This window comes from Arvicanthis niloticus, chromosome 24 (genome assembly GCF_011762505.2).
Source record: "Arvicanthis niloticus isolate mArvNil1 chromosome 24, mArvNil1.pat.X, whole genome shotgun sequence".
NCBI lineage: Eukaryota > Metazoa > Chordata > Mammalia > Rodentia > Muridae > Arvicanthis > Arvicanthis niloticus.
In genome coordinates, this window is record NC_133432.1 from 7192788 (window position 1) to 7217352 (window position 24565).

Below are 24565 nucleotides of genomic sequence, written 5' to 3' on the forward strand. Positions count from 1 at the left end.
AGCCCCTCCTACTTGTCTCACAGTCTCATTCCTTTCGTTCACACGTTCACACGAATTATCGCGTTCTCATCTAAGTCATAAACCAACCAGAGATCCTCACCTGTCACTGCGCCATGCCTCCCTGAATAAGCCTCCCACAGCCTCCATGATGACCAATATGTTTTCTTGGTTTTGCTAATACAGGCCACACCCCCACCCCAGGTCATTTGCATATCCTGTTTCCTCTGGCAGAGACAACTCTTTCTTTCTCTCCCATCACCTTCTCTGACCACTGAGGCCAAACCAGTACAGCACTCTGTAATTAATTAATTCAATCTTTCAACCAACTACTAGCTCCAGGTTAAAATGTCTCATTGCTCAACAGGACAACTTCTTCAACTGCCGGTCTCTTTGCCGGTGCTTGTTGAGGACAGGGGCCCGTGCCTGGTGCAGAGTTGTACAGCAGGACCCTCTAGTGCCTGCCTCAGGGTAGCCGCTCAGCAAATGCTGTTAAATAATCTAAACTCCTCCATGGTCCCTTGGGAGTCTCAGGGACTCAGTCTTCCGTAGAGCTGCCCGTGTGACCAGGCAATGGTGAAATCTGCTCAGATAGATACCAGCTTTAGAGAATCGATTTCTATCATAAAAACAAAACAACAACAACAACAACAACAAAAACCCCAAAAAAACAGCTCCTTAAAAGTCCAGGGGTCTTGAAGCCAACATGAGGCTGCATGTGTTAAGCTAGAGAGAACCTTGGGGGCCAAAAATTAAGTCTGGACCATGGCAGAAAGAGGAGTTTCTCCTGGGTGTTTCCTCCCGATTCCTCTGCCTACACGTTCCTGCCTAGACCTTCCAGTGCATTGCCGCCAGCATGTGCTCCAGGTCTCTGGTGAGGATTTTGAGCTGTACAGAGCTTTCCACAGGAGACCAGCCACCATGGCCTTCTTTGCTGTCATTTGCTTGCTCTGCTACTTTGAAAGGTCAACGAGCCGAGCCTTTAAACTTACATGCAAATGGTTGCTAGCTTCCATTTTGGTTAAGTCCTTCTGGCTAAGGAAAAATGTTACGTCATCTCTTTGAGCCAGACAAGTCAGAAACTGCGTATCCTGGTCTCTGGACTTAAAGCAGGCCAGCTTACCTCACTATGGAGGGCTTGGTGAGTGGAGGGTCAGTGGGGTCTTACTTCTCACTTGCTTCTTATGACACTGCATCACCAAATCCCCTCCCCCCCTTGGCACATACCCCATCTATTTGTCCTATTAGAGGATACTGTGGCAGGGAGAAAGGGGTCATCTGAAGACATTTCTATTCTTTGTTCACAAGGACACTGTTCTGTTTTATGTCTATAGGTCTTGGTGGTCTCTACACTTTCAGGTAGGAGGAATACTTTAATAAACCTGGGGACATTTAATAAATCTGGGGACATCTTTGCCCTTTAAGAACCCCCCCCCCCCGCCCCAGCCCCAGACTCCATCTTTTCAGAGTGTTCAGTTTATTCTGAGAGAAGAAAGCTTGAAGTCACCGTGAGAGCAACCAAAGGCAGAGCTAGTACTGGGGTGGGAGCGGGTGGAACGGGGAGACTGCATGCTGTGATGAGTGACAAAGGGGGCGTCCGTCTTCTGGCCTTTGTCCTCTCATCTCTGAACATCTCTCCATAACCAGGTACCCCACCCCTCACCCCCACGGCACACAAGATACAAGCACTCCTTGCTCAACATCATCATGATTGGATGGCTTCTATTTTTGCATTGTTGACACATGGTTGAGCTAATAGGCCCCTTAAAATCTGTCTTTGAAGAGTTCTTCATCTGGTAGGGATGTTTACATGTACAGTGACTCTCTGATCATGTATAACTGGCTAAGCAATGATCTCATGTCTCACAGATTCATCACTATCTAGTAATGATGGCCCCGTAGTGCCCAGGATCCCCAGAACTCTCACACTAGGGTTCTCTTCTTTGGGCTGCCCTTACCTAGTCCTTGACCTCAACCTTAATTCTTCCTGTTCTGTCTTCATAAAAGCCGATCTGTGGCAAATAGCAAAACCAAACCAAACCAAAATAAACCAAACCAACCAAACAAACAAAAACCCCTGAGCCCAAGAGTTAGCCAGTTACCAAGGAAGAAAGTCTTATCTAACCTGGAACCCCAGGAATTGAGGGAAGAATTTGAGGGCTAATGGTTTATTTTGAGAGATGAAAGCCTTGTAGTGAAGAGAAAAAGAATCAGATTAACAGGAGCCTGTGAAAGGTCTGTTGTTAATACACAGTGGGCAGTGGAGCCCAACCCGAAGAAGGTCTTTGGGAATTAGAATATATATCAAAGACCTAACATTAGCCCAAGAGGGAGTGAGCTGGGGACTTATGCACCAATCATTCAATACTCATGGGAAAGACTGTCTCTAAGGGATGTCACTTCCCTTCTGTGTTAAGACTGCCACACAGGCAGGCAAAATGGGCCTTGGCAACCAGAGGATACCATCTGGAAGCTGCAAGTCAACTGTGTGCCCTGAATTAGGGAGCATGAGGAGGCGGGTATGGAAAGTGTTTGCTTCAATGCATCAAGTTGATCATAGAGAAGGGTCAGGCTAAGTTGTACTGTGACACAGCTAGGCTTTCTTGAGCCCATTTAACGTGTTTGAAAAATAAATGTGAATGGACTCCCAACGTATGCTGAGCAGCGAGGGCTCACACAGCAACCCCACTTCTGGTTTTTATTGGACAACTAGATCTGGGCCCATAGTCCTTGGAAATGCTCAGGTTCAGAGCAATTGCAGCAGTGCGCTGGGACCTTAGGGTCCCTCCCATTCAAATATACTAGTGGTGGGGCCCTTAAGATATTTGAGACCTTCTGCTCTAAAAGTCCAAAGGCCTCAGACGAAAGATGACCACAATGAACCTGCTCTGTCTCCTTTCTCCCTTTTAGACCTAGGACATGTATCATGCTTCTCTTCCATCTCAACCCTTTAAACCCTTGTTGGACTGTTGCCAATCAAAGGAGCCAGGAGGCCAGAGGCACTAAGCCACAAGCAGACTCCACAGTGACTCTGGGTCCTATGAGCTAACCTCAGCTACTCATGTATCACTACTGTTTGTGTATCTGTCCATGCTGTTGGAGCTCAGAGGTCAACATTGGGGGTCTTCCTCATCTACTTTCCACCCTAGTTTGGAGGCTCTCACTGGACCGAGAGCATCAGTTCAGCTACACAGACTGACCAGCAAGCCCCAGGAATCCTCTTGCCAATACCTCCCCAATGCTGGGGGTCACAGGAAGGTGCTGTAGCACCGGGCTTTGCATGTGGGTACTGGCTATCAAACCTGGGACCTCACGCCTGTGTAGCAGGTGCTTTACCAACTGAGTCACCTCCACAGTCCTTACTTGTTAACATCATTATTAGGACGAATTGCTTTTCATGAATTCATGGCCACTGCAGGGAGAGGCTAACAAATGTCTCCCCCTTATCCATCTATCAGTCCTGATGACACAAACCCTCCAAATTCTTCTCTTCCTCTCAGCTTAGGAGTCATGAGCTCTCTTCATCTCCATGTTTCTTAACACACTTGATGTTAACACTTGGGGGTTTTCTAATAATTAATTAAATCCCCTCACCAGGAGCTCCAGCTCCTCTGAGTTTCTCTGGGAATACCTCAGCCCTCCAGGGGAGCCGGCACAGTTATTTATTGTTTTTGTTTCAAATCATTATTTAATCAAGAATGGAGAGGGGGAAGGCAACCTCTCACTTACGCTTCAGAATTTAATTTCGGCTGAATTCCGAGATCAAGAGGCAGCTCGGTCTAATAGGTTACAAAAATACAATCAAGAAGAGAATTTCAATTAAACTGAACAAGTCCATTTATGGGGCTTCAAATGGCCCCATGGAGAGCGGCAGCTATAAATTTCCTCTTGCTTCCCTGCCATATGGGGAGCTGGGGAATCTCACATGCTACAAGGCAGAGCAGGCAGCTAGAGAGTCCCGTTCATTCCTTAAGAAACCAATCCCTTTGTTTCTCTAAGACAGAGGGGTCTGTTTTCCTTGGTGACATTCCTCTTTCTTTGACACTAATTAGGAACGCAGCAGAAGAAAGGGCTTGGTGACCGGATGAGATTCATTTGGGAAGCAGAGAAGAAGAAGAGGAGGCTGGGTAGGAAGAGACTGATTTTCTGAGTATAAAGAGAAGACAAGAGTTTCTAGGACTGAGGCACTTCCAGGCCCTGCAGTATGTCTGACATTGGGTAGGGAGAACTAGCTGGCCTCAGTGTCCTTTCTCTTTCAGGAGGACCCTGAGAGGAATGATCCCACCCAGCTCCGCCTTTCTCAGAAGCCTAACCCAAGGTTTTCCTGTCTGCCATCTTCCCACATCCTCCATATAAACTTGGCTGGATATACCCACCCCCACCCCAGCCTGGGGTTGAAAGGAAGAAAGTAAGCTCAATAATGAGTTTTGCATCCAGGTAAATTTCACTCAGTTTAAAGATGCATCTTATTTTATTCACCAAGGCAATGTGTTTTTCTACCTCTTCTGGTGGTGAAATATCTCTCAGCTGATTTAAAAAAAAAAAAAAAAGATGGTTGTTTCTTCTTTTCTTACACAGCAGAGACTATGCTATGTCATTTCTCATTCCCAAGTCCCCAAGTGTCACCTCCCTATTCTGGACTGTGTCTCCTCTCCACTGCAGGGAAGGACTTTGGGTGCTAAAGCTTCCCTTTCTATAGAATGAAAAGGCATGTTTCCATCCCGTCTTTCCTTAAAGGTTGCTGTCAGGCGCATCGGTGGATTCTGAGGCTAGAGGTCATTGCTGGGCTTATTGGAAGTGAGACATTCAAAAGCTTCCATGGTAATAAATCACGTTAGCAGCTACCATGGATGGGTGTGATGTCAAATTCCAAGCCTTGAAATGAGTTTCTGTAGAGCAGATGCCTGGCGCGTGGTAGGACTGCATAGTTGTTGTTATTGTTGCTGTTGTTGATGTTATTTACATATTTGTGTACACATTCATGCTCACGTGTGTGGGCAAGCGTATGGAGGCCAGAAGTCAACATTAAGTGTCTTCCTTAATCATCAATCTCCATCCACCTTATTAGTTAATTTGTGGGGAGCCGACAGAAGGTGGCTATCATCCTTGTAGCCATCTTGAGCCATACACCCTGACAAGGGACTTGTTTACAATAGCCTACAACAGCTGAGCACACTCTGATAACATCTTGTTTTAGATACCCAGGGTCTTCCCTTGGGTATGTGAGACTTAAGGGTGTGACTTAAGGGTGTGACTTAAAGGTGTGACTTAGAAGTGAGACATATAAAAGGTGAGAGGCAGACAGAAGAGAGACACTTGAACTTGAGACTTGACGCTTGGAGAAGGTATCTAAGAACTTGGAACTCGGAAAGAGACTAGCAACTTAGAACTAGAACTGGAATAAGGACTTGAAACTTATTACAGCTGGAACTAGGAATTAGGACCTGAGACTTGGTACTAGGAACTAGGGACTTGGAGAGAAGAAGAGAGACTGAAGAATAAACGGGATTGAATCACACTCTGTCTGGTCTCCATTCCTCATGTCCATCCTCACTCTCTCTCTTGCTGAACCCCGACCTGTGGACTGGAGCAGCTTGGGGCAGTGCGGGCTCTAACAACTTAGCCCCCAAGGCTTTTGGCAGTGCGGGTTCCAACATTGATAAAGCAGTCCGTGACATTTTGGCCCCCAAACATGGGGTAGTTCGGTTCTCAACATTAATTGATTAAATTTTTTTTTTTGAGATAGGGTCTTTCAATTAACCTGGAGGTCAGCAGGTTAGCTAGACTATCTGGGAAGAAGCCCCAGAGACCTTATTGTCTCTTCCTTGCCCCCCATGTTCTGGGGTCCCAGGTACATACCATTGTGGTTGGCTTTTATATGGGTGTTGGGGATCCAAACCTAGGTTTAGGGTAAGTGATTGAGCTGCCTCTCCTGACTTTAATGCACATTTTAATAAGTGAATAGATACCTTGTCTCACTCCATCATCATATCGACCATGTACATAGGTTAATTGTACATGTAATTATCTCAAGGTACAGATGATGACATTTACATGGATAAGCACACGGCTCTCCTGCTCAGGTTCTCTGGCTTCCAATCTGAGTTTCTACAATGAGGAGCTGCACTTTGTCACCATGGGCCACGGCATCATTATTCTCTAGAGTACATACTGTGTCTGTTGAAGGGCTATAATAAAAACACACGAGGCAGCGTCACGGGTCAGTCATCTACGCTAGCATCTGGTTACATGGTAGGACCTTAGAGAACATTAGTTAGTGGTGTCATCCAAGATGTCACAGGAAGATGAGGTCAGGGACTCCAGAACTCAGATCTGCTCTGCTCCAAAGCCCACATTTTGATCACAGACATTCTTTTGGCCTTCCTCAGTTTACAAAGCACGTGAAACTGTCTTTGACAGACTTTGAATTTTCCTTTCTTCTGTTGGCATCTGTGTACCCTGTGGTCCATACATGAGATAGGACTGCCTTTGGCCCTGATTACAGCACAAAGGAATCAGGAAGAGGTGGCTTGGCTTCTCCTTGGTTCTGATTCAGTCCTTTTCCTAGATCCCCGCTGCAGTTATGAGTGGCTTAATGGAGAATGTCCATACAACAGAAATAGAAAGGCCATTGCTAAGTACCTGAGGCTGCCAGCATTCCCCGCTGTCCTGTCTACCCTCTGCTGACATCACAGTAAGCTTCTAATGTACAGTATTTGCTCTTGCTGTTTTTCTTCCCTCCCAATTGTGTGACTTTCCTAGATCATGGTGCTCCCAGAGCCTCACTTTCTCCATCTGCAAAATGGGGATGATAATAATGCACACCTTTAAGAAACGGGGGTGGGGGGATAACTATGCAAATTATGTGTTGGTGCCTGCCACATAGTGATATTCCATTTCCTTCTCTACATGAGTCATTTCAAATCGATACATCCCAGCCATCCTTCAGTGCCCAGCTCAAATATCCTTTTATCACAAATCCCTCTCAGACATCAAGACAAGAAGTGTAATGCCTCTACAGCATAGCGTGCACGCACCCACCACTGCTGAGAGTTATACTCTGAAGAGTCACCAACTGAGTGTTAGGTACACCCCATTAGAAGGCAGGCTTGACACCGAAAGGGATTAGCTATTGTATTGTAGTGTCAGGGGAGTGCAGAGAAAGTGTGAGGGGAGGATGGATAATTGGCTGGCAGGGGAATGGGACGAGGCAGCAAAATAACCAATTTACCAATCCATGTGCAATCACTTGACGGTTTTAACAAGCGCAGGAAAGGGATGGTGCCCACAGCCATGATCCTGCTCTAATTAAACCGACTACTGTGTCCTTGAGACACTCAGTGACCAAGCAAGAGCGCCTCTGGTCACCTTTAACCAACTGGGATCCAGGTCAGAGTCAAGGCCTTCATTCACACAGGCATAGATGCAAAGAATTTCCGAAGAGCTCTGCGCACGGAACATTGGGGGCGGGGCAAAGGAGGCTCTCAGTGCTTGTAGAACTTCCGTTTCCCTTCTCATTGGCTAAATCCTGCTCATAGTTTTCTGAGTTTTCATTCTCTATCTGCCCCAAATCCTAACACCTTCTGCCTCATCTTGGAGTCCATCCTTTGTCACGCTTGATGACTTTCCTCTTGTCACCTCAACTCTGTTCTCTCTTAGCAGGCACAGACTTTCTTCCCCGTTCATCAGATGCCCGATGTCCAAAGCAAAAACCAAGCCTAACCCTTTATAGATGCTCAGTAGACATGGGTAAACTTGAAGAAATGGTTGGTAGGTGATTTTGTGCAAATGGCCCTGCTGTTCTATCTAATGGAGATTTTGGAGGCTAGAACTCTTGGGACACCTGGGATGCACCTGGAATCTTCTCTCAATATCTGCCTTTGTAATGGAGAAGACAAAAGATGGACAGAGGGAACACAGAATAAGATTTTGGAGTGTATCTAATATTTCCAGGAGCCAAACAACCTCTAATAGGGTGAGTGCAGCCATATTGGATCTAACCAGTATTTTTGATGGAAAGGTAATCCTGTAGGAAGAAGGATTATGACTCTTGTACCAGTTTACCCATTGGCTTACCTAAGCTCCCAGCATACTTTTGTTACTAAGACCTCTGATAATGCCTCTGCCTCCCATGCTGTTGTACCCATGATATTGCCGGCACCACCAACAAGCATTGCATAGCATTTGCCTCTCACCAACTGCATTCTAAAATGTTTACTCACAACTAATCAAGGTGATCCAATGACAAGCTTATGAACTAGGTCTCACTAGTTGTCATGTTTTTCCGAATTTGAGGAAACAGAGACACAGAGAGGTAATGTGACTATCTCAAGGTTCCACAGCAGGAATCTAGAATGTTATCCAAGTTTTGTCCCTGGACAAAGCATTGGGATAAATGATTATCTTTTGAAGAAGACACTGTATATATTGTGCATGTATGCATGCATGCATTTGTGTGTGTGTATGTGTGTTTGCAAAATCATAATGCCTTGTTTTGTTTCATTTTGTTTTTTAAACAACCCCACCTTGAAAAAGCCATCATTACTCTCTTATGCTTCTCCATTTTTGTCCTTCATAATTAATTTGTTGGAAAAGAGATGAGCTCTTAAGGCCTCTTCCTTGCATATAAAGATGAAGCCTGGCTTTTGGTTCTTCTGACAGGGATTGGATTCCTAGGGGATATGGAGGCTTCTGGGGTACATGGAGGCTGCTAGGGTACATGGAAACTCCTGGGTTACATGGAACAGCCACCAAGAGCCTGTGTTCTATAAAACAAACTGCCAAGAGCTAGTCTGGTAACATCACTGGTAAGTAAGGAAAGACAGATGTAGTTTTCGGCAGCATCTTCACACATGTGAGTTTCTTCGGAAGCCATTCCAGATAGGTAAGAAAATATAAAGTCAGATTTTGCCACTGGAACACTGTAGCTAAGGTCAGTTGGGGCTACTAGGTAGACTACCACAGGCACAAGTACAAGGGAGAACTCAGCAGCCATAGCTCACTCAGGAACTTTGTTCTGTCTCCTACTGCTCATCGTTCAAGTTTATTCATACTTTTTCTATAAGTAAAATAATCACACCCATTTCCCGCCTGAGAAAGCTGAGGCTTGTGAAGGTTTGCAGGTTAGTTGATTAGCAAAGACTCAAAACTTAGCACCTGTTGTCTTTGCCACACATGAGATTTAGGGCATTTTAGGTGAGAGGATGCTAGTGGGGACTTGACACCTGCATGTTCTCAGTAGTCACAGACATCTTGAAAAGGAGGTACTTAGGCAGATTACTGCCAGCCATACAGAAGACTGAGTAAAATTAGACCCAGTAATACAAGGTACCTTGATGTAAAGAAGAGTTTCCCAGAATGCACTGCAAATACCTATTGTGTCCACCAGGCCACACTGTTGCTTATTACCAACTCCTAACACTGATCTTCCCACAAGCACCCCTGAACTCCTCCTTTTTAAGGGGAGCACCTCCAAGTTCTCATAGATCTGGAAGACAGACGCCTTCAGGGCTGCCCACTACAGTCTTGTGCTATGTCAAGGCTGACAATCATCCTGTTTGTCCCTGTGACCTGTTAGAGTCCACAAAGGGCCTTCTCACATACTTTCTCTTACTGAAGAGAGTCAACCACCTCAAAATGAATCAGTTTACCCAGTGAGAAAACTGAAGTGATACAGCTCACCCAAAGCCACATAGCTAGGGCGAAGCTGGGTCTTAAACTCAGATCTATTGCTCACCAAAGTGTTTTTGGTCATACAAATTACTTCTTGTTGACCTGAAGGGAGGAGGGTTTTATGCTTTTATTCATTGCCGGCTCACTAAGTTGGATTCAGCATTGTCTCACTCTGTGACTTTGCCCCAGTTCCTAACCTGTCTGAATTTTGCCATTTCTGCCCCAACTGTGAGAGGGATGAGTGATAGCATCTTAGCTCTCAACACCTGAGATTCTGTGTGTGAACACATAAGAAGACACAGGTCAAGTGCTGCAAGCTCACATTACCAGGAGGAACCAGATTCCAGCTGTCAACCGATGCTGCCAGCCAGCTGGCATGAGAAACATAGACTGTAAATAAAAGCCATAGTGTCTTTCCAATGTCAAAGGCCCCTTTCTCCTGCCCAACCCTAAGAAACCTATATGCATCTCACACATGTCACCCAGAGGCCGGTATCTGTGTTTCAACACCCACCCTGAAATACGAATCTAGGTATTTTAGTTTTTCTTCCTCTGTCTCCTGAGTCCCCAAGCCAAGTGCTGTCAAAAGCTGTCGAATGACCATTTGGTGAGCCAATAAGAAGATCTGGAGCCAGTGGGAAATTTTACCCAAAACTGAATTAAAAGGTATCACACACTGCCCTGAACTTGGACCTCACCTCCCACAAGGGTCATGTCAAGGCTGGCAGAGGGGCTGTATGCAATACTTACTACACCCCTGGCTGACAGGAAGCCGAGCCTCTGGAGGGGCTGGCTGGGCAGGTGGCTGGACCGGGCCTCTGGGCTGACCTTGCAGTGGTTCTTGGAGCAGCGGCGGGAGTGTGTTCGGCGGGATTTCCGCCCTTCCTCAGGAGACCGACCTCGGTGCCTGGGGATCCAGAAAGAGATACCTGAAGGCATTTTGAAGTGAGCATAATGGAAAGATGGTTGGGCAGCCAGCATGTTGTCTGAGAGAGTCAGAGAGTATGTTTCCGTATGTTTGTATGATTTTGTCCCTGGGTATGTCTGTGTATGTAAGAATGTCTCCTGTTTGCCTTTGGATCAAGATGTAGAACTCTCAGCTCCTCCTGCACCATGCCTGCCTGTGTGCTGTCATGTTCCTGCCTTGATGATAATGGACTGAACCTCTGAACCTGTAAGCCAGCCCCAATTAAATGTTGTCCTTTATAAGACTTGCCTTGGTTGTGGTGTCTGTTCACAGCAGTAAAACCATAACTAAGACAGGCTTAGGGGTTAAGGTTAGGAGCTACTCAGTGTGGGACAGAAACTGCGTCAAGCATTCTCCGGGCTGGAGGATGAGGGGCAGGGACAAAGGGGTTACCTGCTCTCGCAGCTGGGGGAGCGCAGCTCTGAGCTCTGAGACCTTGAGGGGTCACGGTGATGTCTATGTCGGTGGGACTTCCGGCTTCGAGATCTTGTGGTGAGGAGAGAGAGAGAGAGAGAGAGAGAGAGAGAGAGAGAGAGAGAAGCAAGACATTGATTTTGATCTTGTGATACATAGTGCCTCTGTCACTTTGTGATTCCCCATACAACTTGCCACTCACCCCAATGCTCTATGACAAGTCACAGTGACACCTTTTCTAGTTTGGGTCGGGGAGGGGTCCTGCTTCTTACAGAATTCCTACTCAAGAGAAGTCTAAGTGGATCTCAAGTCTAAGTGGATTTCTACCTAAGAGAAGTCTAAGGGACACAGCTCCCAGCTTCTCAGTTCCAGCCTCCTGCTGGCATCATAGGAGGTGGGGGGGGGGTTGTCTCTGCCCAACTGTGCTTAGCACAGGGAAGGAGAAAGGGGCCTTTGTGGAGACATGGATGACTAGCATGAGACTTGTCCTCATGCTACAGACTGTCCTGGTACAAATGGCACCTCAGGCAGGAAGTCACCCCCAAGTCTCCCCTGTCTCTTCTCAGGGTCTAGATCTGCATTTCACTCAGTTCCAAAGGCTAGCCAGGTTCTAGAAAAATCCTAATCTGTGGCCTGGGCTGAAGAGAAAGAGTCTGTTGAGCTTCCAGACTTCTGCCCACCAGACCTTCGGATGTTTCAAACCCACTGAGAAACAAGTGTAGACCCTTTAATGTAAAATATCCCTATCTTACAGAGACATTCCTTTAAAACAAAAAGATAACCTTCCATGCACACGAAACACTTTTGCAGAGCCTCCTGGGCTTTTCAGCTGGCAGCTTGGGACCTTTGACCCAGCACATGAACTTCATGCCCTTAGCATGGAGTCAGGAGCCCGTCAACAATGGTGACCACCGTCAGCATCCGTAGTAGTCACCACCCCACCATTAACAGCAGGCTCACCCTGCCTTACTTCAATCACTCCCAAGGAGGGCTCAATCTGCCTGAGGACGAACAAGGAAATCAGATGTGGTAGTTCACACCTGAATCCTAGTACTTGAAAAACTGAGGCAGGGGGATCACCATAAGTTAGAGGCTGCCTTGAACTATATAGGTCAAGGTTTGCCTGGGCTCCATAGAAAGACCCTCATCATGAAACAATTAAGACAACACAAAATGAAAGGTGTGTGGAATGTTGGTGGCTTAGGAATCTGCTTGTTTATCTTAGCAAAGGAGTTGGATTCTTTGGATACAAGTAGCAGGCCACATCATTTCCCTGCTTAAAACCTCCTCACTGTCTTTATGTCCACTCTGTCCAGACTCTGGTCTTGAACCCCAAACTCCTGCAGAAGCTGGCCCTGCCTGACTTTCCATCTGGCTTAGCCATCCAACATGCTCTGTACTGACCTGTCGGACTCAAGCAACAATGAATGTGTGACTCAGCTAGTTTTCTGGCTCAAGAAACCTTCTGGAGGAAGATGGCAATGATGTCAGGCCACCCACATCTAACATATCCTTCAGGCCCAGGCGTTACATTCTAAGCATTTCCCTCCATAGATTTTGCTTTGTTTCAAAGGATGAAAGGGACCCTCTAGTCTCTCGGTACATAAGGAAATTGATTCCAGCAAGTTGAAACTATGTTTCTAGTATCCCCTTCTGTAGGAAGCTACCCTCACCATCAATCCTCATTTCTCCCATGGAGTCGTTACTGTGTCCCAAGCTTTCTTATGCCACTGCTCTCCCGTGCCATCCCCTGGGCCCACTGCCACGTGCCAGGACCTCGCTAAGGCAAGAGGGAAGGAAGGAAGCCAACTCTCGGTCAGCTTGGTAAGAATCCATTGCTTCCCGGAAGCCCCTGGGATTCTTGCTCTCCAGCCCACCTTGTGTGCTTTGTGTTTTGATGGTGAACTACCGGCCATGGCTGGAGCTCCTCTAGCCTTTCACACTGGAGAGTGACAACCTCAACGCCACCATTATTCCTCCCAACGCTCTTGAGGTTGACTGGCCCTAGGCTACTGATACCCGAGACCATGTGGTATATGCGGAGAGTGAGAACCCCAGAGCCAACCTCCAGGGTTTGCAACACACTTAGGTCACCGGCTCCAGTGACTCTGTTTCTTCATCCTCACAGTGGGATGATAATAGAATCTGTTTCAGGGTATGGGGGCAGGGGGAGTCATGTGTTTAATGTTTCTCTTGATGACTTCATTTAAATGAATTGGCCAATGGGGAGGTTCTTCCCTGAGCTTACTGGAGTCTCTCCTCTTTCCTTCTGGAGCACGGTCCATGTCTTTGTGGTACTGACTGAAATGTCCTCCTCTGTGATGACCTTGAAGGAAGGGAGCCTTTGAGGCAGCCATGCTGATTGCCCTCCCCCTGAGCCCTGCCTCTTTTTCTCCCTCCTCAGAAGCTGTCTCCTTTCATTCTGCCCTCTTTGATCCTCTCTTTAGATGCTTCTTGGCGGGAGATAAAATATTAGTTGATTGGAAAACACATTGCACTAACATTTACAGGGTGTAACCAAATTTACTTTTAATTTGATGAGGAGCTGAACTCCACAGGCAGAACTGAGCTGATTTGAATTTCTACTACCAGCTATAAATGGTGAAACAGCTGGGCCTGAGACTCGGGACTCACAGGGAGAGTTGTACTATATGCCAGAGTAGGTGAACCCCAGCAGTCAGAGTATAGGTGTAGATGCTCACACACACGATCACAACCCACGATCATACCCCACAGTCCATGCACACACTACACAGACATGTGCATAGGTAAAGACTCTCTCTCTCTCTCTCTCTCACACACACACACACAGCCTACACAGAATGCACAGACATACAGTGTGCATGCAGAGTGAACAGAATTCATACACATGGATCCACCGTGTACCCATGTGAATGCTGTTTGCTATCATCCTCCTACACACAAGCACACAAATGCATTCATGTGCACACAGCTAGATCCCGGGCACACATGCATCGTGTTACATGCACTGTGCATACCATGTGCACAGAAGTTTGCATGGGGTAAAAATGTATAGACATTCAGAAATGATGTGCGCACTACATTTATACAAGCTACATACAGATATATACACGGTATACATACGTGTTACACATATGATGAGCACTTCAGACATAAAACACATCCCAAGCACACAAAGCACACATGTACATGTCCACAGTCTATCCATGCATACCCCAACCCTGACTTTCAAAGTGAGCATAAAGCCCTCTCCCTCCCTTTCTCTGTTTCTTCCTTCCTCCCTCTCAGCCACTGTCCCTTCCCTACCTGTCCCTATTTGTTATGTGGCTAACAGTCCAGCTGAGGAGAGGCCAGGCCTCCGCATCCTCAAACTTCAGTGTGCTCCAGGGGTGCCTGGGTACTCACTGTTTTTTGTGCCTCTTCTCTTCCCGTCTTTTGCTTTTAGGGCTACAGGAACTAAATGAGAAACAGCCAGTTAATTGGAAGATAAAGCACTGAGTGCAGCTCAAGATTAAACACAGGCAGGTTGTTCAAATGCCAGCATCTTTACAAAGTGAGTTAGGCCCTTCCTGGCTCACATTCCTGTGCTGAGAACAGGGCACCAGAGGACGCCAAGTTCACTCTGGTAAGCGAATCACAGCGGTGGCCATGAAGGTCACAGCAGTGACACCTGCCACACTGAGGCCTTAGCACACATCAGGCCCCGTGCTAAACACTCCGTGTGAACGATCTTCCTCTATTGTTCCCACTGCCAATAGGTGGAGGCACGGCTTGTAAGAACCCATTTTAGAGATGTCGAATTTAAACGTCTGATGGGCTGAGACACTTTGGCAGGATCACATAACTGAGCTGAGGTGTGACCCAGACCATGATCTCCTGCGATTGCTGGTCAATCAGGTTATGAGGGAATAGAATGCCACGGAGATAGACAAAGGCAGATAGGGTTTGGTAGATTATGTAACACTCTGCCCATGAACATTCAAGTACCAGAGCCCCAGTGTGTGGACAGAATGAGACAAGCCAGGCTCCCAGTGTAGACCAGCAGAAGACTGAGAAAGTGAGCCAGCTAGCTCAAGCCAGAGTGGCTTCACACGTTCACTGGACCCCACTGCTGCCTGCCTTACTGGGGTTCTGGAAGGGGTGTGCACATTAATCTCATCTAGTGGTACCTCACCAAACTTGAGTCCTGCCTCTGCTACTCATGTGACCTTACACAAGCTACTCAGTCATTTGCCTCAACTATGGAAGGAAGAAGCCATAGCTTAGGCTGGGTGGCTGACTGGATAGTACTCACTGGCAAGCAGGGACATTGTTAATGACCATTCATTAATGAACACAATTAACTAATGAATTAATGACGGGGGCTTTGCCATCTCCAAACTCCTCTGAATGTTGCTATTGTTGCAGAAGAAACCACCGTTGCCTGTATACATCCCCCCTCTCTGACAGATTTGGCTTTGAATTTTGGCCATGGTCCTGGCCTCTTTTGTCTTAGTCTCAGTTTCTCCATCTGTCAAATGGGAGCCATACGCATGCCCACTGCTCACAGTATAAGGAAGTTACAACGGATAATGGGGTTTGTGTTTCCTAAGGGCCTTGACTTCCAATGTCTGGGTGGAGCTTGGTCTAAAAGCAATACAGAATCCCGTGGAAGTTCAGAGCTAACTATAAATGTTCTGGAAAATTAACATGGGCTCTGATGGGCGCGTGGTGCTGGAAGCTGAGAGCCCACCCAGGTAGCTACCCAGAGCTCACAGGAGCAGAAGGCTGAGCACGCAACCAGAAGCAGCAAGAGTCTTACCTGTGTCTCCTTTTTTTGGAGAAAGACCTGATTCAAAGAAAAGAGAGGGGGAGGAAAGACAAAAGGAAGGGAGGGAGGGAGGGACGGAGGGAGGAGTTAGCGGGAGGAGTGGCGGGAAGAGAGAATAAACACAGGTGAATGAGTATTTCTTCTGGGATGATGCCTTAGTGCGATGGGATCTGCGGGACTCAGGAGTCCTCCCCAAACCTCCTCCCCATCAGAGTTTGAAGAACATGAAGCCCCCCTGGGAAATGCTGCCTTACATACTGAGCTTCCAGTCAATGATCATAAAAAATTGCCAGCAAGCTTCTCCAGGATGAAGTTGGACCAGGAGGGCATGGGAAAGTGTGCAGTGCTCCCCAGTCCTCCCATCCCTCTCCTTAATTGTAGATTTCCCCTCTTCTGCATTCTAGTCTTTCTCCTCTTGCTCCTCCCCCTCTCCCTCTTCCTGCTCCTCCCCTCTCCCTCCCTCTCTCCAACCTCTTCCCCCTCCCCCTCTTCATCTTCCCCCTGCTCCTTCCCCTCTTCCTTCTCCTGTTCCTCCCCCTTCCTCTCCTCCTCCTGCTCCTTCCCATCCCCCTCCTCCTCCTGCTCCTCCCCCTGTTCTTCCACATACAAAACTCCTGCTGTGCATCAGGCTCTGTACTACATGCTCAGCTCGTACAATCTCATTCTGTCCATCCTATGGCACACTATGGAGGGCAGAGAGATTCAAAACTCATGTCAGATCACCTGTGTTTCTCCCTCTCCTAGGCTGCCCTTCTGCTGCCCTCCCTACAGCAGTTCTCAGCAGGCTCTGAGTCCAGTGGCTCAGCCTTAGTGGGCTGCAGACCTCTTTACCCAATAGTCACCATTGACCCAGTGGCCGGGGAACAATTTGAGAACGGCAGCTGGATTTTGCTCACTGTTTTGTTTCTGGGGCTCAGAATCTTGAGTGTAAATAGAGGTCAAAGTGAAGTGTTTATAAAAGGTCTCGAACTCTGATATTAAGGGAAGGAAAGGCTCAACGTGTCTCCTAAGCTCACTACTATCTCCAAAATCATCAACTGTCATTAACCAAACCGTGTCCATGAACATGGACTCGGAGAATATGGGCTGGGGATGGAGGGGGCCCAGTAGGGGGCTTTAGGGTGGGCCAGAGTATTCACTCTCATTTCTCCCCTAAATTGACCAGGCTGGCCTTGAACTTGTGACCTTCTTGCCTCGGCTTCATAAGTGGCTGGATTACAGGCCTTGAGTGAGAAAACACCTGGCTTTCAGGATCCAGGTGTGGGAAAGTCCCCGACACTGGCACCAGCTGCTCAGCACAGGCAGGTGACAAGCAAGCGTCTGTCTATACTCGAGGGCATGTCCTTGCCTTAGCATCAGGCTCTGTGGTGGGAATGACTTATGACTCTAAGCTAACCACATGTCACCAATCACCCAGGATCTCAGCTTAAGTAGAGACTGTGGACAGGTGGTGGATGTAGCCAGTAAGACACAACCAAGCTTGAGAACATTCTAGCAACACCGGGTGAGATGTGGCCAAACCCCTGGACTGAGAAAACTCTTATTTGGTGCCATTTTGAAGATGAGGAAAACCAAAAACACTTCTGATAACTGCACACAATTAAACCTTATAGGGGCATCGGAAGATGCGGGTAAACTAGAATAAACCAAAAGCCGTTCTTTCCCTAAAATCCACAGCCAACTGCAAAGGCTCAGGCCATGTGGAGAGTAGAGCAGGGTGACCTTAGGACACAAGGTTCCTCTGAGCTGCTGGTGGCAGCCCCTGGGAAGATGCTCCATGAACATGACTTTCCTTGCAGAAGAAAGGTAACATGGAAGTTTTGTATTGCAAAATTTCTCAATTATAACATGTTGGCTGGGCTCATTGGTTTTACTGGGTCCCAGTCCTTTTCTCCTTTGTAAACAGATATGTGCATTTGACTCCATGTGTGTGTGTGTGTATGTGTATATGTGTTTGTGCACATGCGTGCACATGTGTGCACTCAAGTGTGTTTAAGTATGTGTGTGCATGCACATGTGTATAGCTGCCTGTCTCTGTATGTATGAGCACACACACTCGAGTGTGTTTAAGTGTGTGTGTGTGTGTGTGTGTGTGTGTGTGTTTAGTAAACGCCAGGATTGACTTCAAATCCCATGATTTTCCCTGCTTCCCTACCCAAGATGGGAATCCCTGGATGTCCTGTTCTTCAACATGACCTTACATCTAGGACACAACTGGACTTTGAAATAATGACCAAGACATTATTGTCTGCTTTTGGCTTGGCCTGTGATGTGGCAGAAATGGGACAGAATGCACCACCCACCCCCAAGGACCAGGAAACAGGAAGAACTTCCTGGGTTCTCTTCTAGGCCTGGCTGGTCCCCAAACTCTCCTGAGTTCTTCTGACCAGCTCTGCTTTCTGGTCCTAGTTAGCTTTAATGGCTCTCGGTTCCTCACAACTCACACTGAAGACAGAGATAAAACACAGATAAAGTGAGCATGCTGCAGAGATGACCTGAGGTCCTTCCGGTGACCTTTGGACCCCTGACCCCTGCCACCACTGGGACATCCCTGTCTGCACGGAGGAAGGACAGACAGTACCTGTGTCGCTTATGTTTCTTGGAGCTTTTCTTCTTCTTCTTCTTGACTGGTGATGGGCTGTAGGACGGGGACCTGTGGAAAGGGAGACAGGCTGCCATGGGTTCCTTCTCCATGTGGACATAATATCTCAGCTTTTGGGGGGACCATATACAGGGCCAACCCCCATACTCAGAGTAGCTTGCATTTGTGTTGGATATTATGTGCTCTACACTTAAGTAGATACAATTGCTATTCTCCCTTTTCAGACCAGACAGACAGACAGACAGACAGACAGACACAGACAGAGAGAGAGAGCAAGAGAGAGAGAGAGAGCAAGAGGGAGAGAGAGAGCAAGAGGGAGAGAGAGAGAGAGAGCAAGAGAGAGAGAGCAAGAGGGAGAGAGGAGGGAGGGGAGGCTCAGAGAGGTAAAATGACCTGCCCAAAGACACACAGCCCAGACCGGGATGGTCTGAGACTTGAAGAGAGTTCTCTTTGTTCCCGAGGTTTGTTCATTATAACAGCAGCAGCCCATGGCTATCCTCTTAGATAAATCTAAAATACTTCCTTGATCTCATCTGTGGCTTTCCTCAAAAACTCTGCCTCTTCCGTATTCCGCAGTCTGTTCTCTGCTATCTCCTTGGTAAGCCTGTGTCCCTGACTTCATAGGCCTGGGGCCAGGGTCCTGACTCAGCCTGACCTACAGGCTCAGGTCTCTGGCTTGTCTCCAGCAGGCTAGCAAGAGGGCTGAAGCTCAGGGCTGGTTTGAGCCTCTCTAAGACAGTAGATGTAGGAAGCAGGCTGCCTGGCAGACTGTCAGGAGAGGTGAGGACCGAGGAGAACAAGCAGCAGCCACTCAGAGGGGGGTTGGGGTTCTGTGTGTGAGAGTGCAGCCCCAAATTTCCACAGCACCCACCTTTCCCATAGAAGATTCCAGAAGTTTGTATTTTTGCATAAAACACAAACCTCAAAGAGCTAAATTTAATAATAATAATAATAATAATAATAATAATAATAATAACAATAATAATAATAATAAACAGTAAAACTGGGCGGGCTTAACAAAAAATATCAGCGAAGAGAATTGGTTGAGCAACTCAACACCTAGGGAAGTGTATCTGGGGGAATTAGGGAGCTCTACGTTCTACACACTTCTAAAATCAGGAAACTCGATTCACCCAGAGTCCGTCCCCTACCTTACAATAGCTGGGACACCCGGTGTTACTATACTCCCCCTGATCCCTAACTGGGCCCATCCTTAAGCAGGTGAAGGAGAAACCCCTGCAAACCCGGGCCCCAGGCCTGAGCGGTCCAGCATTGCTCTCTGCTGCCCCCTGCAGGCGTCTATAAACACCGCCCAGGAGATTTGGTGTGATCACTGCTCCCCTGCAGCCGGAATTCTACACAAGGTTTTACTGGAAGTCGACAAGGGAACCCGGAAATATTTTTAAGAATAAAAACACATTAAAAGAATTGTGTCTAGCAAGACATTCACGAAGCCTAAAAGAGCCGCGAGTTGGTAGTCATATGGAATGCTAACCCTGGGTGGAGAAGATCCTAGGAATCAAGTCCAAGGCGGATTCTGTAACTGCTTCATATGAACTGGTCATACACGATTTCTAAACACTGTGTCAGTTGCCTCCATATTTACATCCGCCTTTTCCTCTTTTGTGACGCAGGGTCTCTCTTTGTAGCTCGGGCTGACCTAGAATGCACCATGTAACTCGGGCTGGCTTCAAACTCACAGCAATCCTCCTGCCTCAGACTCCCGACTGCTACTATTACAGACGTGAGCTCGCCATAGCCAGAGACGTTTCTCTTCTAATTCTCACAAATCCCAAGAGGTTGGCAATAATTACTATCATTTTAAGAAGAGGACGAGGGAAAGAAGCCATAGAAAGGTGAAGTCTAAGGTCACACAGGCAGCTAAGGCAAAGAAGGGATTTGAACCCAAGGTGGCGTCACAGTTGGACTTATTACTCCTCTCCTGTCTCTTCTCCTGTCTGAGTCTTTTAGGTCTCATCTCTCTCAGGACCCTTACCTCCTCCTCTTTTTCCTGGTCGATTTCTTCTTTTTCTTTTTCCCCCTGGAGGAAGGTGGTGGTGTCGGGTCTCGGTCTTGAGAGGCACTGTGGGAAACGAAAAGCCAAGCCGATGAGAGGGTCCACTGGCTCCGGGTCTGTCATAGCCAGAGAAAGGGAAAGGACCCAGCTCCTTGGAGAGTCAAGGACCTATGGTGAACATCTAATTGTCACCTCATGGTTGATTCGGTCACACCTCAGATTAAAAGTCTCAAAGACTTAATGCACGCCTAATGAGACAGACACTGTAGTTACCCAAACACCAATTGATTATTTAAAATAAGGTTTATAGAGGTTAACTGCCCCTTAATAGATTTATTATTGAATTTGCAAATGACTCACCTCGGTAAATAAATCACTTTAAAAATAATGAGTTGGCAGTCCAGCCCACTCCCTTCCCAGTCTGCCTCGTCTATACTTCCTGCTGTAAATTTCAGGAGGCGGACGATGTGTTGAGTAGACGCCGATTATTAAAAGTGTATTTGCTCAGGTCTAATGTAACAAGATACATATCTCACATTGCTTCACAGAACCTCAAACACCCCCCCCCCCCCGCTCTTCAGGAATAATTATTTCCCATTCAACTAAATTCAAACGCACAGGCTGCAGTTAAATGAAGTCAACTTATCTCCTTTTATAATTGGGGCAGGCTCCCGGGATTTATTTAAAACAAAACAAAACAAAACAAAACACTATCCTATAGCAAAGAGAGATGGTTGTGGATTGAAACTGCCTGAGAACGGAAATATGGGAGTTTAGTTCACCTTTACTGGAACAGCTAGTATTATTCTTATCCTTATTATAGTAGCAACGAATCCAGCATTGGTATGTTTCTATATCTTGATATAAAGTGTTTAGAAGGCAGTGAGTTTGAAGGCCAGGGAGCAACTTTGGGTTTGGTACCTTAGACATTTCCATCATTTTTTTTTTTGTTTGTTTTCATTAACTTTTTTCCCTTTCTTCTTCTTTTTTTTTTTCTCTTTTCTTTCTGAGACAGGGTCTCATTTTGTAGACCTGGCTGTCCTGAAACTTGCTGTCTAAACCAGGCTGGTCTTGACTACACAGAGCTCGGCGTGCCTCTGCCTCCAAAATCCTAGTAACACAGCCCAGTGTTCCTTTATCTGGTTCGTTTTCTCTGCCAATTAAATAGCTAAAAGGCAGGTCGAACCTCAAGCACAACAGGTGACTGTGGAGAAATTTCTAATCTGCAGCAGACAGAATCAGCAGTTGAGGACAGGCATTTATCTGGGGTGAGGATGAACACAGAGAAAGACGCTCTGCCAAGCCGTCACCACCATGCTTTTGAGACAGGATCTTTCAGTGGCCTGGAGCTCACCAAGTAGGTGAGGCTGGCTGACTAATAAACAGTCAGAGAGACCCCACCCCACCCCCTGGCATCACAGTGTGGGCTACTGCACCTTAAACCCAGCCCCTGGGATTGAACTCTGGTCTTTAGACTTACAAGGCAAGACACTTTGTTGACAACGCCCTTTCTCGGTGAGACCAGTATGATTCTTGTCATTTTATTTCACAGGTTAGACTAATAGGGTCCAGAGACTCGGGCTTACTCACCGGTGGCCACACAGGGAGGAATCGTTTAAGATGGGATTTAAATCTGCATGCTTCTTGCTCTGAGAGCAGCCTCAAAAAAACAAAAATCAAAACAAAAACCAAAAACCAAAACCAAAAAAAAAACCAAAAACCAAACCAAAAGAAAACAAAACAGAACAAAAAAACCCCAGCTACCTTCTAGAGCCTTTTGTACAGACAGTCAGATGGCAATGGCCCAGCTCATTGAACAGCATAAAACTCTGTCATATTTAATTCCATTTGAAGAATCTGGATAATCAGGGTTGGTAGAAGGGAAGGTAAGGGATTAGAATGTATGTTAAGGTCTCTGGCCCACCAATCAATGTGCACGCGTGCGCGCGCGCGCAGACACACACACACACACACACACACATACACACACACACACACACACACACACACACACACACACACACGAGCCGCTTCCAAGTTAAAAATAAACATTCTAAGAATCGAATCCCTGGCTACTGAATCACACCTACATCTATAAAGCATGAAGCACAATAGACTACCCAGTGAATGAACTGGCTGCTTTTACAGGCACGGTGGTGGGCCACTTCCAAAGAGCACCTGACTTACAGCAGGAACCTGAGCATTGGTCAGATGACCAAGGGGTGGGTGAAGGGATCCTGGCCACGTGCTGGGCTGTCTTGTCCCCTGAGAGCACATCCCAATGCAGCAGCTGCTGGGAATTTGGGGGTGGCGTGGGAAGTCTAAAAGTGTGTCAAAAACGAGGGGAGATTCCATTGTTAAAGGCTAAGAGCTCTGACATCTAGAATCCTAAAGTCTAAGAGGCAAGGGATCTGAGAACTAGTGTCCTATTATTTAAATATCATTTAAATAATATGTAAATAATTTAATATTTAAATTAGTCAATTTAAATGTCATTTAAATAATAGGACACTCTTGAGAAGACCCGAGAGTTGTGAGATGATTATAATTAACCAGTCACTCCATCCTGTCCCAAAGCCTTCACACACGAGAATCTACATTTCTCCACCTCTTCCCCATACCCTCGTTCTATGAAACGCATCACGGACTAGGAGTGAAGCACAAGGTGGTTAGCGTTATGTGCAGGGAAGGGCTGGGTACACAATGCTTGTACACGCGTGAGTCCCAGGTATGATGGTCAAGCACAGTGGTCAGTGCTGCAGCTGCTGCAGGAGTAGACAGTCAGTTCAAGTGAGCAAGTGTGTAGTGGTCGAATCCAGACTGTGAAGGGGCCGGGGACAAGAGCACGCCACTGTGAAGGAGGCAGAGGTTCAACACACATGGATGAAGATAAGAACTCAGTTATGGGGCTGGAGAGATGGCTCAGCGGTTAAGAACACCGATTACTCTTCCAGAGGTCCTGAGTTCAATTCCCAGCAACCACATGGTGGCTCACAACCATCTGTGATGGGATCTGATGTCCTCTTCTGGTGTGTCTGAAGACAGCTACAGTGTACTCATATGCATAAAACAAATAAATAATTCTTTTTTAAAAACCCCTCAGTTATGTGTATAGTTTTAAAATGTGCAGTGGCTGAGGAGGTGATGATCATAGCTCCTGGCATTGTGGTTGAATCTGCAGAGGTCAAAGGTAAGAAGAATGACATAAGAAGTGATTGTTCTAGAAACGCACAGACCTGGATGTACGTTTTTTTCCCCTTCTCTAGCTCAGAGATTTTTTAAAAGCTTGGGTTGTCCTCAGCTCAGAGGCGGGGATTATACCAGGTACCTGGGTCATAAGTTTGTTGCCATGTGCCCTGATTGATGAGATGGTTGTCCCGTTAGACGATAGTAGAGCTGAAAAACTCCTATTGACGGCGTCACTCATGTGTGTGTGGTGGTACTGGAGGGGGCAAGTCAGTGCGAGCCAGTGTTTTCAGTCAGGTAAGACACAGTGCAAACATTTATCCGCTGATTCTAATGCTTGGTCATGCCAACAAAGGGGCGGGGTATGTAGTCACTGTATTTTTATTATCAGAGTACAGAAGAGTATTTGTTTTAAGCAAAAGCCTTTCTACCTTGGTGTCTGCTTTCACAACTGGATGTCATCATTGGGTTCTTGCGCCCCATTTGACCCTGCTTTATTTCACACCGCCCTCGGAGCTGTGAACTACACCTAGAGCTGAGGTGCAGACTGTGCTATGTCTTCTGAGTTTGTGTAAGTCCCCTCTCAGGTGTTCGGACGACAAGATCTTCTGAGGACAGACTCTTCCGAACGTGTCTCCATCATTAAGTATGACTTCTCTTATCACCAATATGATGGTTATTAATTACCATCATTAGTGTGGCTTTTAACTCCTCCGAGAATCAGTCCCAGACAGAGGACAGGAGGCGCAGACTCACTGTACGGCTCAGTTGATAACATGGTGTCATCTATTTTGGGAACCTCCCGTGTCCTGCACCCACTGTTATGGTTTGCATCTGAAATGTCTGAACCCTGCTTCCCTGGTGTGGAGACGCCATGTGAGCTTTAAGAGTTGGAGCTTGCATGAGAAAAGTAGGTCA

The 24565-nt window shown here is 46.8% G+C and overlaps 1 protein-coding gene across 1 annotated transcript in view; it reads right to left on the reverse strand.

The window, feature by feature from the left end:
* The window catches only part of Srrm4 (serine/arginine repetitive matrix 4), a 153254-nt gene that overhangs the window by 18034 nt on the left and 110655 nt on the right, over positions 1-24565 (reverse strand). The window contains exons 3-8 of the mRNA XM_076922570.1: positions 20441-20527; positions 18424-18495; positions 15834-15860; positions 14438-14488; positions 11030-11122; positions 10420-10576 (exon numbers count right to left, since the gene is read on the reverse strand). Of these exons, the coding sequence (XP_076778685.1) occupies positions 10420-10576; positions 11030-11122; positions 14438-14488; positions 15834-15860; positions 18424-18495; positions 20441-20527 (487 nt within the window). The remainder of the gene's footprint in view (positions 1-10419; positions 10577-11029; positions 11123-14437; positions 14489-15833; positions 15861-18423; positions 18496-20440; positions 20528-24565) is intronic.